The following is a 17501-nucleotide window of genomic DNA, read 5'->3' as shown; positions in this document are numbered from 1 at the left end:
CCTTGGCTCCCTTGTCCCGCAGGCAGCTATCTTTAGCCTTTCCTAGATGATGATTTGTATAAGCAGTTGCTGGGGTGATCTGTTATTCCCTAATTTCATGCTAACTGGCAAGGTCACATTTGGCTGACTGAATGGCTTTGAAGTTGCTGCCTTGTTTAAAAAACAGCAGAGGGTGGGCCCTTGCAGAGCCATGTGTGCACACACTGCTGTGCGTCCTGGCCAGCTTGGGAAATCCCTGGAGCCCAGCAGCACCTGGTGGGGGTTTGCTTTTCTGCTTTTCAGAGGTGCGTGAGAAGGAGTTAGGTCCTTTGAAACTTAATTGCCTTCAGTTAAAGCACAGGTGAAAACGATGATTTATCAGATGGGTTCTGATTGCAGTTCTGAAAGTCCTCACCTGGAGAGGCTGCCTGGCCATCAGTTAGTGGAGCTATCTACAGGGTTACTGAGGCTGTCCAGGGGAGTTGGTTTGTTGCTTATTTACAATGCAGTAGGATGCAGAGTTCTGCTTTCATTCCCTGTGATGAAGAGAGATGGTTCTGTGACGCAGTAACTGGGTAAGGTCTTTGGAAAACAAGGGGGAGGAAATGCTGGCGGTTTGGAGGCAATTTGGTTGGGCTCCTAGGGGGCTTGGAGTAGGACTTGGGTGACACAGGGGAGGAGGCTGTTTGCTGACAGTAAAGCTGACTGAGAACCTGAGTTGGTGCCAGTGTGGTCTGGGTGGGAAGTTTGCTTTCTTATAACTCTTTCAAACAAGGAGGGTCTTCTGGTACTGAGTCAGAGAATGATTCAGCAGTGAAACCTCAGGCTGGGGAATGCCTGAATGAAGGGAGGTGGGGAAGCATTGTAGCTGTCGACTCAGAGGGGTGTCAGAAGAGCTGTGCTGAAGCTGCTGTGCTGCTTGCTGTGACCGTTAGAAAAGCAGTGGCCAGTCCTTTGCAGAGTATTTCAGTCTGTTCTGGGATGTAGTATGCAGGGACAGATGAACCCTTGGAGGTGGCACAATCTTGAGTGCAAAACTGTACCTCTTCAGAACTGAGCATCTGCACAAAGGTTTCAAAGCTGCCTTGGTTCTGGAAAAACTTTTCTTAGGCTGCTCTGTCACATAATTATTCCCGTGTAAGGGGTGTGCAGTGGTCTCTCACCTGGCTGGGGAGTCCAGCTGGTGGGTGAAAGAGCTGCTCCCTGCCACGTCTGCTGTGGCTGAGGGCCAACAGCATGAGGTTCACTGTCCTCAGCTCCTGTCATCCTAACCAAGCTCAGCTTGGCAGCAGAAGTATGATCAGTGCTTGGGCTGTCTGCCTGGAGTCATTCCTGTGCCTGAGGTGCTGCACATTCCTGCTGGTCTCTGCAAATGCAGGGGGAAGGCAGCTAGGTTGCTGGGCAGCAACCTCTGCCAGTCCCCCCTCCAAGGCAGGAATTGACATTGTTTACAAAACCAAACTGGTGCTAGACTGGGTGAGCCAGGATGTTGGCTTAGGTCTGCCTCCTCCTCAAGTGGATTCCAAACCCCAGCCAAGCTGGCTGGGAGTGGGGTAGCCAGTCTCCTCCCGTTGAAGCAAAAAGCAGAATTCTGCCTGATTTTGATAGAAGTGCTGTTTGTTTTTTCCCTTTTCCCTCCCCTGGTGAGGTCAGAGCCTGGCGTTGTGGCATCACTGTCGTTGCCATGGTGACAGACCGTGACGTCACAGGCGTGGGCAGTAGCACCCGGGACAGTGATTTCATTGTACCTCTGAAGTTATGCAGGGCTGGGACTTGGTCAAAAGAGCTCCCTAAGCCCCAGGTCCTGACGAAGCCATGCCGATGAGTCAGGGCCAGCAGCCTCTTCCCTGCTCCAGACACAGCCTCAGTCTCTGGGCATCTCTGCCCAGTGTAGTCCCCTGGGCACTCTTCAAATGAGCCAAGGCTTTTCTTGCCTGCAATCTTGCCCACATTCCAGTGCTTCTGCCTGCTTTATTGATCATTTGCTATGTGTGGGGAAACTAAATAGTTTTGCTGTACAGAAGTCTGTGGGTGTTGTCTGCTTGGCAAAGGACTCCTGCTTTGCTGGGTGAGCAATCCCAGGCTGTGTAGCCAGTAAAGCATTGGAAGAGTGCTCTGCCAAGGTGCTGCATGAAGGCAGGGGCATGCTGCAGCTTGTTGTCATGCATAAACATTGTTATTAATATCTGGAACATGAATCCTCTTGAGAGTGAGCGCAGAGGATCAAAGTGCTCATGTAAACACAGTACTTCAGGGAAAAGCAAAGAAAAAGTAGGTTACCTAAAGCCCAGTTTTTAATGGGCAGAAAGTGTGGGTGGGGGTGTGTGTTATTCAGAAGACTATTAAAATAATATGTGCATATAGAAATATTTGTTTGCTTTTCCCATACTCCCCAAAAGAAATCTGCACACAGTAGTTTTGCTGCTCAGCTTGTGTTGGGAGGAGTTGCATCTCCTTACCTTCTGTTGGTATACCTGGCCCAGATAAGGTAGTTTAACACGTGTGGTGGGGACAGCTCTCACTGGAGGTGTGTAAAGTAGGGAACTGAAATGATTACATCTTCCTTGATAGGAAGCTCCTCAGCTGGGGAACTTTTCTGCAGTTGCTGGTCACTGTGAGTCTTGCCTCAAGTCCTAGCATCAAGCCTCACTCTGGTGCTGACTTTGCTCCCTTGCATCAATTTAAATGGAAGTGATTCTTCCAAACGTGGTGGGAGTGATGCTGTGGAGGGGTGTGTTGCTCTGTTGTGTCCAAAGGCATGATGAGTCTTATTCAAAGTGAAATGTAGCATCAATATTTAGGCTTGATGTGTCAGAGTTTGACTGATGTGAATGACACACTGATCTTGGAAATGCCAACACTCTGATATCAGAGATCAGCAGTGCTAAAAATCTGCTCAGCTCAAAATTCTATTGCTCGTTGCTGTTTTCCCCAGCCCCCAAACAGCTGTGTGCTGGGATTAAAAGCCAGAGGAACCTTAAGAAATTTGCAAGCTGGACTGTCCCAGTGGTGCCCCATCCCCTCACACAAACATTCTGTGAGTTGGTTTGGCTGACAGGCAGGGTTTCTCATTAAACACTAAGGCTCAGCAGTTCTTGTGGAATTCTCTTTTTGTGGAGCTGTCTCCAGGGTGTGCACAAAAAGCGTTAGCCAAAAACTGATGGAGGCTTTTGCTTTTGCACTTGGAAGAGTTAAATACTGAAAATGAACAGAACTGCCCTGAAATTAAATCACCATCACTCTGTGTAGAAGCTTCGTTATGAACTTTTGCTACTGTTGCAGAAAGCAGAGTCAGCCCTCACCTGGTTTTATGTACAGGGTTATTTGCTCGTGGGAAATGCTGCCTCCTCTAGTGTAGGAGTTAAAGAAAATGCTGGGACAGTTATTTAAGTGAAACCCTCTTTGCCTGTGACATGTACTGATCTGTGCCCGGGGGTGAGCAGGTAGTATGAAATAAATAATCTCCAACTATGGAGCTGTTTTGGATATTTCCTGCTGGATATATCAAATACTTCAAAAACAATCGAATCCTGGTAGTATTTTGCGCACTTTTGTGTAATGATGGATGTTATTCAGGTCCCAGGCTGAGGAAGTTACAGGAGCTGATGTAACTCTAGGAGTCTGTCCTGGGAATACCTGGCAGGACTCTGCTCTTGCATGCTGTTGCCATTAGGCACCCAGTGGGATGCTGGGGTGAGGTCATAACTAGGCTCAGGAAGTCTGGTGGGAATTCTGTATTGCTTAGAAGCATCCTGATACTCTACAACCTCCTCAGAATCTCTGAAAATTGAGGATGTTTTGCACCAGGAGAGAAGGTTGCACTGAGTGCTTAGCTTTTATTGTGTATTTTATAGTACCTCTCTGGCCAAAACAGTCCTTGTGCTGAAACTGGAAAGTCATTGCCTGTATCCTTGGGGCTGGATCCTTTCTATTTGTCTATTTTTTTTCCCTGTTATATATTTGTGAATGTGTTTTTTGATCAACTGATGCTTATGCAAAACCTACCACCAAAACTTGTTGACGTGGTATGGACCCAAATAAATCACTTGGAACTTTTTAATTTAAGAGTTTGAGCATAGCTTTGGTTTCATGAAGCCTTTTCTAGCTGGACTTTGCTATGTAAGGAAAGGATTTTTCTCCACCAAAAGCTGCTCCTCAACCATTTGTTTTCATGTAGACCTATTTTGAAGTGTTTTTTTTTATATGATGGTCTCATACCAACTCCTAAGTGACAAAAGTTGACCAATGTTAGAAAACTTCAATTGGCACTAAGGGGTATATTTGGCAGAAGGAGTAGGAAGGCCTGCACTGAAATGGGCAGAGAGTCTGACGTGGCATCAACCCGTCCCAGTGATTCTTCTAGCTCAGGACTCAGGTAGTGGGAGCCTGGCTGGGTGGTGTGGAGGTGTTTGCAGTGCTGTTGTCCATACTGCATCTGCTCTGAGCACTTGAGCTAAAAAAGAATGTTTAAAAAGAACTAAACAAATATTTACCTAATATCAGATCACAACCAGTTTATTGATATGCATTTTAAAAAAAATCTGCAACTGCTCAGTTTCTGTACTAATATTTATAGTCCTAAAGAGACCCTTCTCTTTCCAGAAGAACCGACTCCACATAAAACCAACAGCCCACCTTCTGGAGTTACATACGATCATGATGTCTTGGACTGTGGCCTCAAGCCATGCCCTCTGCCTTTTTCTAGCCTTTCTGCAGATCCCATGGGCAGATATGGACAGCCAGATAGCCAGATAGGGACAACACCTACCTACCCTGCCAACGCTGCAGGGCCCTCTGCTCCGAGCCCTAGGATTGAAATTACTCCATATCATGAACTGATTCATTCAGGGGGTCCCTTCCGCAGCAGAGACACAGATGTTCTTTTGGTAGAACGTCAGTCAAACTCAGCTACTACTAGCCCGAGGGTTACCCTGCCTGTCCCCGGCTTTGAGGGCTACAGAGAACCACTGTGTCTGAGCCCAGCTAGTAGCGGCTCCTCTGCAAGTTTCATTTCAGAGACAAATGTATCTCCTTGCACATCACCATGTGTTTCACCAAATAATGGTCCTAGTGATGACCTTTGTCCACAGTTTCAAAACATCCATACTCATTATTCTCCTAGAACCTCTCCAATAATGTCACCACGAACAAGCATCACGGAGGAAACCTGCTTGGGACGACATTCACCATCACCCTGTCCCAACTCAAGGTCTTCATCACCAGGTGCAAAACGAAGGTATTCTTGCACTGAGCTCTACAATACTCAGCTGCCTTCCACTTCTCCACGACAGTCAAGGACCCCCTCTCCACAATCCTCTCCTCGCATCCCCCTGGGAGAAGACAACTCTTCAGTTACATATACACAGTTGCCCAACGCTTCTCTTTCCATGGATGCTATGAGCAGCCTTTCTACAGATCCTTCCTGTGGTGTTCCCACAAAAATTTGGAAAACCAGCCCTGATCCTTCATCAATGCCTTCCCACAAAAACAGCATTCCATGTCACGTCTTTCAGACTGTTGACTTCCATGGGCCTTGTGAGCAGGAGGACAGAAGAAACTCAGCCCCAGAATCAATTTTGTTGGTACCTCCATCCTGGACAAAGCAACTGATGCCTGCAATACCTATCTGCAGGTATGTAATGCTTCTTGTGGTTGTGTGTTTTCTCATGGTGTGATGTCCACTGTCATGCATAGTGATCCCTGGGGAGTATTTCCTTGGGCAGAGCCAAGTGCTCTGGGACAGTGCTGATTAATGGGAGCCAAATCCATCATAATTCTAAGATGAAAAAACCAGGGCTTGAGAGAAACATCATCAAAGTTGTTCATTGATAGCACAGTGTGCCAGGGCCAGATTTCCAAATGATTTACCTGAAAAGCAGGTTGCAAACAGCCTTTGACTCGACACTCATTTCATCCTGCAGCTTGTGAAGAAAGGATTTGATCGCAGTTCTAAATTCAGAGAATGTCTTGCTTACAAATTTCCTTCAAGGATGAAAATACTTTTACTATTTCCTGATTCAAAATAGAGCAAGCTGCTCCAAGTCAGGTTGAGCATTTGGTCAACCCCAAGTGATTTATTGCCAGTTGTTAATTTGTTAACTGTCGTTTAACCCAAATCTCAGCTGCTTGCACAGCCCTCATCAACTCCCTCCTTTGCCCAGCGCTGGTGGCACACAGGTCTGGACCCTGAGCAGTGCACATCTGCCAGGGTGGAGGTTGCCAAATGTATGATTCCACTTGCAGTCACTGCTGGCACCCTATCAACCCTGCCATCCTGCTTGGTGCAAGGCTGTCCCCACACTGACGTTATCCTCTGTGGCTCCCAACCTGCTAAACACAAACTGGGAGCGAAAGAACACAGACTGTGGCTTTCCTTGGCTTGCTGGCTTGGTCCTGGCAGCAATTTGTGCTAATTACTGAAAATCCAGTGCAAGTCTTGGTTGTACATGTCAGTGTATTAATTTTGTAGTATAAACCTGTGTGTGGTTTGGTAACAGGAAAGCTAGTGACAAGTAGGGTTTTATTTGTGTGCATCTTAGTATCTATGGAAATGATAAATGTGACTGATTTACACAACTGGTGAACAATGGTAAACAGAGTAGATATTTCACAATATATGTTCTGCAATCGAAGTGGAGAAATGAAGAGGATATTTTTGACTGCTGTAGATATAGCTCTTTGAGAAACAGAAATATTCTGTTCTCTTCTGCAAGGAGATGGGTGTGCAGAAATGATTGTATTCATCATGGGGAAGGTCCCATCCCCAGAGATATTCATGGTCAGGCTTGATGAGGTGCTGAGCAACCTGATCTAGTTGGGGATGTCCCTGCTTTCTGTGGGGAAGTTGAATTAGTTGACCTTTAGAGGTCCTTTCCAACACAGTGGATTCTATGATTCTATGAACTTGAAGTCTGTGATCAGATATTGTCAGGATACTCTTACTGAAATTGATACCAGGCTCTGAAATGTTTTGGCAAGAACAGCCTCTGTGTGGCACTTGGAGGAAAAAGAGGCTGGAGCTTTGAGAAATGAAGTGCTGAAGTGTTGCAGCTGATGTGTGTCTCTCCCCAGTTTACCTGTCCAGTCGCTGCCACCTCTGGAGTGGCCACTCTCCAGCCAGTCTGGCTCCTATGAGCTGCGCATCGAGGTGCAGCCGAAGCCTCACCACCGGGCACACTACGAGACAGAGGGAAGCCGAGGGGCTGTCAAGGCACCGACTGGAGGCCACCCTGTTGTCCAGGTAAGGGACTGGAGAACAGCTCTGTGGGGCTGTAGCATGGGGAGGGTTCACTTCTGGAAGTGTTTCTGGGGGCACAGAGCCTGAAAGAAGAGTACCATCTAAACCTGAGTGTGGTTATAGATGTTCATAAAGTGTCTGGAGTTGAGCTCTGTGGTGAACTCCTAGATGTTTGGAAAGTTTGTTTGGATTAGTTTGTGAAAGCTCAGAAACTTATTCTAAGTGTTTGCTACCTGCTCTGGGCTATATGTTAAACCCATTGTGACCCAGCTCTGTCATAAGATGTCCAGACTTTCTTCTGAGCCCACTTTTCTCAGCAACAGTGTCTTCTGTGTAAACTAGGAGGTTCGATGAGGTTCAAAATACACACAGATCACAGCTGGCTTTCACACTCTGTGACCTACCAAACTCAGATTTATAGGAAGTACCAAACTGTGTTTTATCTGTGGCCAGTAATGAATGTGGGTTTTGCAGCCATGCTGCAGCAGAGTTGCTGCCTGTGTTTCTGGCTGTACCTAACCTCTCTGGTCCGTGCAGCCAAACTCTACCCGATTTGTATGCATTCACCTAAGGTTTAAAGAAAGACAAAGCAACCTTTGTTAACCTTGATGGGAATTGACTGGGGAATGTATGGATGCTAGAGTGATTCCTCAGAATGAACAGCTGGCTTTGGCTAGAAATGTCTTTCATGCATTTCCTTTTCTATTAGCTATTTTACTCTTTCCCCCCGCCCCTTCTTCTTAGTTGTTGTCTTTTTTGGTTCTGTGGTAGAACTCCTAACTTTAAGGGTATTCAAATTTAGGTCAGGGAAATTTACCCCCAGTGCAATTCAAGCACTCAGTACATCTATTTTAATCTAGTGCTGGTTTATATGTAACTCTCTGTGTCCCACCTTGCGTGCAGTTCTGCTTCTCATCTGTGGTAACATTGCCTTTGTTTTATCCTGGAGGTGTGCTGCCAAGGGGAAACCTCTACTAGCTGTAGCAGCCATGTCATGAGGAAACAGCAGGGCAAGATAATGACATAGCAATGGGGATGATTTCAAGAAAGTGTTTAGACTCTGTGAAGTTGTACCTTTAGAGAGGATGTATTTATCAGGTTTGTAATGTCGTAGATAGAGGGTGAATGAGTTTAGGTAGGAGGTCCCTTGTGATTTGGGCTGATGTCACTACAAGAACAGATTTTTATATCTCTTTTGAGAGGTTTACTCTTTCTACATTGCTGTAAAGAGTCCAGTCCTGCTCCCAGCTGTGCTTGTGAGAAGGGAAGTCACTCTACTGAAACCAGTGAATGAAATCCAAGCTGACAGTGATGATGGTAACAAAATTTGTCCCTTCACTGACCTGAGCCCCTACTCTGCTGTGGAGGGTGAAGGGCTTTTCCTTCACCCTTCAAAGGGTGATTTAAAATAATGTCTGAGTAGCTGTTGCCATTTGGAGCCACATCAGTCTTTTCACTCATTTGCTCCTCATCTCAGCCAGTGCCATTCAGGTGCCAGGATGATATTGCTGGTAATGCAGTGTGGCAGCTGTACAGATCAGCAACAACTGCAGCTTTTGCTAAACCAAGCTGGGGTGCATCCTGCAGGTGGTCATGTTACAGCCAGAACTTGTTAGGGCAAGCCTGAGCCAGGAAGACATTGAATTTAATGCTTAATTTTGAGCGTGCGATCAATACCACTAATTTCACTTGACTGACTTGTGATTGGCTTCAGACATATGTTAGGTATTCCCCTGCAGGCTTATTGCCTTTAAAAATCAAGCCGTGAATTATTAAATCAATGAATTTGCTTGCCTCAGTTGAGCTGGACTACCAAGTGTGGAGTGGATATTTGAGTAAAGGGTGCAGGATAATAGTAAATAGCAATCACATTTGACATTCTCTATTACATGCAATCTTGCTAGTTTATGAACCTGACAACCTCATAGCCCTGTGGCAGGTTTGAATCTGCATGAATGTATGAACTATGTGGCCAGGCAGCACTTGCTGTTTTCCCAGCTTGCTTACAAATCAAGTAAGGATGTCTGTTGCACTGAAGGAGTTTCTGGTGACATGGGGAAAGAGAGGTGCTTTGTTTCCTTCCTGTAATCAGTATCAATCAAAGAGGGATTTAGATTTTCTGTTGAAGATAGGAACATCAATGATATCCCTAGTTTCGTAGTTTGCCATCTAGCTTAAGGATCTTAAACTATAAAGGCAAAGGCTCATGCTAGTTTCCCAAGCAGATGTCTCTGCACAGCTGTGCCTGCATATGGGCAAAACATGGACAGTTTCTTTATGAAGGTTTATTATAAACCTGGAAATATTCATGGGATTTGTCTTCACTTTACCATAACAAGTTTCATATGGCTGCTGAGCAGTGAGGTAGTTGCACCTGTACGGTTTATGACATCTGAAGCTTGGGAAGGCTATTAAAATCCAAAGCTTTCAAGTCATAAGTTATTTGGCTTCAAGGTTTTTTGTTTGTAGCCTGTTTTGTTTTTTTCTCCCCCAGTTTTAGTTTTTCAACGTTTCCCCTCAGTGAATTTTAACTTTTGTGTTCTTGTCAGCTGCAAATAGTACACAGTGTAACAGGAGAGAATTTTGAAAGGCAGGCACTGTATTGAGGGCAGCTGACATAAATTAGAGGTAACAGATTGCAATGAAATTAAATTGCTTTCAACAGGTTCCACCTGTGTTTGGCCCCAAAGCAGGAATGGTGGTGTTGACCCAGGGGTGTCAAGCCTGAGGTTCTCTTGCTAGCTGCACACCTGGTTCTGGGGGGACACAGCACTCTCAAATGAGAGATGTGAACACATCACCCTTGTCGTTTTTGTGGAGCACTAGGACCTCTCCAAAGCAACTTTCTATCACTTCTTTCTCTTAGACAGATGGACTTAAATATTGAGAAGCCAAGCTTGTCCTGAGTGGGAGAAGCCCACTAAAGTGGTAGCCACTAAGGCTGAATACCTCATTCATGGTCTGTACATTTTCCAACCACTTTTGTTATACTATTTTTTCACTATTTGAAGACCTTTTTCTAAAAGACAATCTCTTTTTAAAGGAAGTCTCTTAAAACAAAAATCCCATAAAATTAACCCTCCAGGTGCCTCCTTATCCAGTTTAAGCTTCTGGAGGAAGAGGTGTTGACTATTTTTTTTTGCAGAATTGTGTTCTGCAGTATTTCTGTTTTGAAAACTGTGCTTTGCATGCAGATTTCTTCTTTTGGATGCTCTGAAGATGTAGACCAGCAGATCTCATATCCTCCAGGCTTTATCTTGTGGTTTATCTTTCTGATGCTGCTTCCTCTTTTTCACGTGTCTAGCCCCGAGAGTTTGTGCTCAAGACTCTGCACTGGCTGTGCATTCCAAGTATGGCATAAGAAGAGTCTAGTTCATCAAAACCTCTGGCTAGATGGCCCAAATAGAAGAGGGCATTTACTTTGTTTGCCTTGAGCAGGGAGAGAAGCCATGCATGCCATGTAATGTTCACACCATCTAACTTCAGAGACCTTCTCAAGTCATGCAGAGAAGTGTAGGCTCCCAGTTAGGTGTTCTGAGTCCCTCTTGGGGGGAAAATACAGCTTTTTATTAACCATAGAGAAGCCAGAGCTTCTGTTTTAGGGGTGCAAGTTGAATGCCAGTGTCAGTATCTCCTAGTCGTTAGGTTACCAGGAATAGTAAGGAAATCTTGTGTAACAGTGATGAAGCTGAAGTTTGCTTGCTCCTACCATCTTTGCAGGCCTACCTTGTCGCTGAGATCACAGAAGAGAGATAGATGGGATTGGTTCCAACTCTTTTTCACCAAAGCTAAGGGACATTTGCTTGCTTTGTGCCCAACTGCTCCAGTCAAGGCTTTGGATGAGACTGTCCTTTAGGAAAGGCAGTGACTGCCTCTGTGTAAAGAGCTCATGGATATGACTGGGATATAGATGGCAATCCAAATGCAAGCCTAGCTTTGTCCACTTTCATCACACAGCAGCACAATCTGCCCAGAGGGGTAAAAGTCTCCATCTTTGCATGCTTTTAGGCAAACACCTGCTAGGAAGAAGAGAGATGCATTAGAACTCTGCTTGGGACAGGAGAGGTGAACTAGGTGATTTCTTGAGCTGTCTTTCAGCATTATTTTCAATAATCCACCTCATAAAGGAAAACAAAAATTTGGGATTGTTGGCATTTCCTCTTGTACGGAGGAAACAGGACATGTGGTAGCACTTGAGTAATGCTGGATACTAGCATAGATGTTTTTTGCCTACTGCCCACAGGAAACTGGTGGTAAGAAACTCTCTGCTTCAGTGTAAGAGATTCTCAGTTCTTTAGAAAAGATCTCCTGTCTGAACTGTTTAAGGCAGTGATGAAAAGGAAATAGCTATTCAGTAGCAAAGACTGGGTCTCAGTGAGCTTCACTCCATGGTCATGCAGAAACTATGGTCCCTTAAAAACCATTAGAAGGCTGTTTTGAAAATATTCATTAAGTTTTGTAGTTCTGGTTTGGTCCTATTGTTTTCCTCAAAGTCAATTTTTTTTCACGATGGAAACAATATTTTGCACAATTGTGCTACATTTTGGAGAGTACTAAGCAGAACTCTTGTCTTTCCCTCGCGGGAAGTGCAAGGGAAAGGAAAAGCTTTCAGGGAGATGAGCAGACCAGCTGTAGTCTAGGTGTCTGACTTGTATGAAAGTTTGCACCTTCCTGCAGCCAGAAGCTTCAGGTGCTTGAGCAGCCTCATCCCAAGCCAGCAGGGCCTGTGTCTGGGGTGAGCATTGTCTGGGGCTTTTGCAGAGCGCAGTCTGGGTGTCTGGAGTGACTGGTGGGTCACTGCTGCCTGCCTTTGGGAACAGCTTGGCAGTTTGGGCACTTCCTCAGGAAGTGGGGGCTCCACACTCTGCTGCTGGGGAGTCTCAGCTTGGGGGTCACTCAGGCTTCCCAGCTGCTGAGCAGTGATGGGCAGCAGCTTTCTCTGCCCTTGCAGAGCTGTGGTACCCTGCAGAGAGGAAGGCAATGTCCCTGCCACCTGCCTTGGCTGCTGCTGAGCTCTGAGGTCTTTGTGTGGTCAGATGTGGTGGGGTAAACTGAATAAGAGGGTTGGCAGACAAAAGAGAATATTTCCTTCAAGTCAGAGCATCAGAGACTCCTCCTTCCCCTTCTGCCCCTGCAGCAGAAGAGGGAAATACCACAAGTGGACCGAGACTGCAGTCTTTGCCTACTGCTACCAGCCTGAGAGTTGTGTTTATTTAACAACAGCCCTGCCATTAGTGAGGTCTTCAATCTCTTCTCTTGGCACACATGACACAGAAAGCTGTTGACAATTTCTCTAGCAGAGGTTCAGGAGCAGTAACCTCCAGCATGGCAGTAGTGGGCAAGCTGGGCACAAGTTGAACTGCTGGGAGCAGTGAACATGTCCTCCCATGGACTTGATTTTGGAAGTGGGGGGAAGTCATTCTGCTATCAGCTACCATCCTGCTGCCATAATTAGATCTCCTCTAGTGTCTTGATAGTAATGGCAAAAATGAAAGACGTTACCCAACTGTTTAACTTGGTGTAACCTCCAAACAGAACTGGGCTACAAAACCCTGGTGCTCAAGGGGAGGGCAGAGGAGGGAAGAGGGTACCCCTGACCCGTCGTGTGCCCATGTAGTCTCTTCCTCACTTCTCTTTAAAGCAGAAAAACTTTATGGAGAGAGGGGCTCTTGTTTAGCACAGGCAACTCAGATTTCCCTTGGCCTTTAGCTTTTAAAATTGTGGTGACTTTCACTGCCTTTTTTTTTAATTAAAAAGGAGCTGGGTTGGTAGAGTTGTTAACGGAGCACACGGGAGCTGCTTTACAATAACAAATGTATGTTCCACTTTTCTGCTTGAATCTTGCTGTATGTGTTCTCTTGTGGTTTCTAAGTCAAAGGAGACATTGTTTTCAAGCCTGGGCTTCCCATGGGGCCCTGACTTTTAACTGTATGTGATTACCAACATTCAGCTAATTTCTTTGCCTATTAGTGAAACCAGAACCTTTGATGGAAGCTCAAAACCAAATCACAGCTTGATGCGGGGATTCACATTCTCACAACTAAGGCTGGGCTAGAGATGTGCTCCTAATGAAACCAAACCTGTCTGCCCAGGAAGATTTACTGCTGGGGGCACATTGGAGGGACTGAGTTTGTCCTTTTCTGCCCATCTTCTGAACTCTCCCTCTTCAGTGAAGGGGAAGTCCAAGGTCCAGGATGCAGCTCTGTGTGTTTGCACTTCTGTGGGCAGGCTGTGCTGGACTTGTGCTCTGCCATATCTTTGTACCATTCTTGTGGCCTTTGCTTCCCTTTTCTAGTGAGTAGGAGCCTTGCACAGGCTCTTGGCAGCTTTTGGCTCTTGCAAGTGCTTCTGCTCAAAGCTGAGAACAGCATGAGACAGACTGACTGTACATTTCATGCCTGATTTATCTGCAGGACTACCGGGCCTGTTTGCACAACTGGCATAATTGTAGATACCTCTTGAGCTTTGAGCTGTTGGGTCATGGATATATTTACTGCAGTTCCATGTGCTAGTGCAGGGATGAAAATGCAGATTTCAGGTGCACTCTGGGAAATTTTCTTACAAACTAATCTCCCTTCAGTCAGTAACCCCTCACACTGTAGTGCTTGCGTATTAATAGCACGACTGTACCTTAAGATCTGTCTATCTGAAAGCTCAGTGAAGCCACTGAGGAAGCTGAATCTCTAGATAAATCAAAAGTAGTGTAGGGAAGTGCAGATGAACCTGATATTTGCTTTTGTCTAGCTGCCAGACTGGACACATCAAATATGATATCTAAAAAGAAACAAGATTAGAGAAAGAGCTGAGCTGTATGCTTCCCTAAGCGTATAGAACTGCTGGAGAGAGGTGAGAATATTCAGCTACTGGGAGATGTTAAACAGAGATAAAGTACATACTTTGTTGCTTACAGTCTTTAAACTGAGTCTGTGCCCCCTGTGTGAAAGGGATGCTGTGTCCTAGGTGTTATGACTGAGCAAGCGCAGCTCACCCCTAAGAGGCCAGGCAGAATTGCTCCAGGCTACAGCTGAGTTGTAAAAGTGCAGGGCAGATGATCAGAAACATGTACTTGAGGGAGCTAGGGGGTTTTCTCATGTGCCAGCCTGCTTTGAGTTATAGTGAATGAAGAGCTCTAACTAAAACTTTTGAGCCCAACTCAGAATATACCGACTGGTTTGAGTGTGATGCCTGTGAAATGCAGGCAGCCTGGCTTATTCCTCAAATTAGGAATATTCCTGGATTAGCAGATGCAAAATTTAGGCTACTCTTTCATGTCTGTTTTCACAGCAGGACTGTACATGAGGGAGTAAATGCACAGTTTGCCATGGATGTGGACACTTCCAGCACATCAGTAATATTGACATAGCACACCCTGCACAGGATGAGTTTAAGTGTCTGCAGGAGAAGTTAATGTAGGGTAGATAGTGTACTGTAAATTCATATCTGAGCTCTCTGTTCATGGGCTTCACTGTCCAGCTAAGCCTCCAATTGCCCCTTTCCTCTCTCAAGACCAGTATCTGTTGAACTGGAAGAGCCTCATGCCAAATGGGGGCTCACACTTGAGTCTTCCATGTCTGAGGGGAGAGTTGTGCTTGCTGGGATAAGGGCTGGTTTGGGGAAAAGGGACTGGCTCCTCCTGCCTGCTGCTGCTCAGTGAAAATTTCCTAGGGTTTCCATTTCATTCTGAAACAACTGTAGAAAGCCTGATGCTTCCAGCAGACCTGAGTTATTCTCTCTCTGACAGCATGTCTTGTGTTGTGGGTTTCAGCATGAGAAAGAAAATGGAGAGGAGAAGGGTTGCTGGGGCTTACTTTTTTTTTTCTTCTTCTTTTTTTCCTTTTTCTCCTCAGAATGTTTTTTCTCAAGATGCTTTTCAAAATGTGGCTCACGTTCAGTCAAATAGCCAGTGTCTGAGTGAAGGCCATGGTATGGTTCCCAGACCCCAAACCCACCTCACAGGAGGTCTGGCACTGAGCCCTGGCAGAAGGCTCAGCTCTGAGGATTTGGTTCAGTGCAGTGAAATCAATCATCTCAGGCTGCACTTTGTAACTCCAAGATGGTCTTGCTGCTGCTGCTATCCCACCTCGGACAGCATGGGTTTAGGAAGGGCAGGTCCTGCCTGACCAACCTGAGCTTCTTTTATGACCAGGTTACTCGCCTGGTGAATGTGGGGCAGGCTTTGGATGGAGTCTACCTGGACTGCAGAAAGGCCTTTGACACCTTCTGCTACAACAAGTTGCTGTCACAGCTGGCAGCTCATGGCTTGCACAGATTCTCTCTGATATGGGTCAAGAACTGGCTGGAGGGCCAGGCCCAGAGAGTGCTGGTGAATGGTGCCACATCCAGTTGGCAGCTGGCACTAGTGGTGTGCCCCAGGGATCAGTGCTGCGCACAGTCCTGTTCAACATCTTTATTGATAATCTGAAGCAGGGGATTGAGTCCAGCATCAGTAAGTTTGCAGATGACTCCAAGCTAGGAGCAGGTGTTGATCTGTTGGAGGGTAGGAGAGCCCTGCAGAGGGACCTTGACAGGCTGGATGCATGAGCAAAGGCCAGTGGGATGAGACTGAACAAGGCCAAGTGCAGGGTTCCACACTTTGGCCACAACAACCCCAAGCAGCACTACAGGCTGGGGACAGAGTGGATGGAGAGCAGCCAGGAAGAAAGAGCCAGCAGTGTGCCCAGGTGGCCAGGAGAGCCAGTGGCATCCTGGCTTGGATTAGGAACAGTGCAGCCAGTAGGACAAGGGAGTTATTCTGCCCCTGTACTCGGCACTTGTCAGGCCATACCTTGAGTATCATGTCCAGTTTTGGGGTCCTCAGTTCCAGAGAGATGTTGAAGTACTTGAATTTGTCCAGAGAAGGGCAGCAAGGATGGTGAGGGACCTGGAACACAGCCTTGTGAGGAGAAGCTGAGGGAGCTGGGGGTGTTTAGCTCGGGGGTGACCTCATTTCTGTCTACAACTACCTGAAGGGAGGTTGTAGCCAGGTGGGGATTGATCTCTTCTCCCAGGCAACCAGAAACGGAACAAGGGGACACAGTCTCAAGTTGTGCTGGGAGAGGTCCAGGCTGGATGTTAGGAGGGAGTTCTTCACAGAGAGAGTGATTGGCATTGGAATGGGCTGCCCAAGGAGGTGGTGGAGTCGCTGTCCCTGGAGGTGTTTAAGAAAAAACTGGATGAGGCACTTAGTGCCATGGTCTAGTTGATTGGATAGGGCTGTACTGGATGATCTTGGTTGGATAGGTTGGACTGGATGGATAGGTTGGACTGGATGATCTTGGAGGTCTCTTCCAACCTGGTTGATTCTATGATTCTGTCAGCATGGTTTCTCTCAAGCTTCATGCTGTATGTTGGTTGGAACAGATTGGTGCTCCCAAAGCTGCACCAGAAGCTTTGTTGCCTTTCCTGTCTGCTGGGAAGGATGAACTGTCTGTGGCAAACTGCAGGGCTAGGTGATAAGAAAGCAGCCAGGCTTGTCACACTCCATTCTGCTCCAGCTGGGCTGAGACTGGTTCCCACAGTGCCTCTGACAGGCATCAAGGAAAGGATTTTCAAACTGAGGAACTTCCCCATTGCGATTTTGTTGAAATCAAGTTTGCACCTTCTGGTTTCCTGGTGGCAGAGAGAGCTTTGTTATGCTAGGGGAAGTTTAAATCTTCTGTCATGGATGTGAATGGAAGCTCTTGAATTGCATAGCTGGTTTTTTTAGTAGGAAATATTTCATGTTTTCACCTCTGATCTCCAAATCCTCGTGTCTCTACATGTGCAGTAGTTGATGTGTAGTGTCTCTTCTTTCAAACATTCATCTGAGAGAATGAACACGGGATCAGTTCTTCGTAGGGGTAGGGAAACTGAGGCACAGAGAGGCGACAACTTGCTTACATTGCAGCATAAGGTCAGTGCCAAGACAGTCACGAACAAACTCCCCCAGATGCTTTCTCCCAAGAGCTGACATCTTTGATCTGTGTGACCTGTGTTGTAAGCTCAGGTGGAAGTGGAAATCCCAGGTAAACACTGGGAGTCAGTAGTTATCATTTACTCTAAGGAGCAGCAGAGTAAATGAGATATGGTCCTTGGAGTTTGACAGAATTGTTACCAAAATGAGAAACACTTAAAATGAAATGAAACAAACCCTCTCAATTTAGCTGAATCAGATGTTCTGAGTATTATGTTTTTATACTGCTTCAGTAAGGAGCAAAAAGGAGGAAGGCAGAGATTTCCTTCTGGTTTGCATTCTTTTGCTGTGTCCTGAGTACACTGAATTGAACAAAAACATGTGACAAGATCA

General features: G+C 46.1%; 1 protein-coding gene across 12 annotated transcripts in view; it reads left to right on the top strand.

Moving 5' to 3' along the window:
- NFATC2 (nuclear factor of activated T cells 2) overlaps window positions 1-17501 on the top strand; it is a 93990-nt gene that overhangs the window by 3632 nt on the left and 72857 nt on the right. For all 12 annotated transcript variants that reach the window (XM_064167397.1, XM_064167398.1, XM_064167399.1 and 9 more), the window contains exons 2-3: window positions 4582-5611; window positions 7051-7219. In XM_064167397.1, the coding sequence (XP_064023467.1) occupies window positions 4582-5611; window positions 7051-7219 (1199 nt within the window). The remainder of the gene's footprint in view (window positions 1-4581; window positions 5612-7050; window positions 7220-17501) is intronic.

The sequence above is a fragment of the Pogoniulus pusillus genome, chromosome 29, assembly GCF_015220805.1.
Source record: "Pogoniulus pusillus isolate bPogPus1 chromosome 29, bPogPus1.pri, whole genome shotgun sequence".
Lineage (NCBI taxonomy): Eukaryota > Metazoa > Chordata > Aves > Piciformes > Lybiidae > Pogoniulus > Pogoniulus pusillus.
This window is presented reverse-complemented; position numbering and strand designations above follow the sequence as displayed.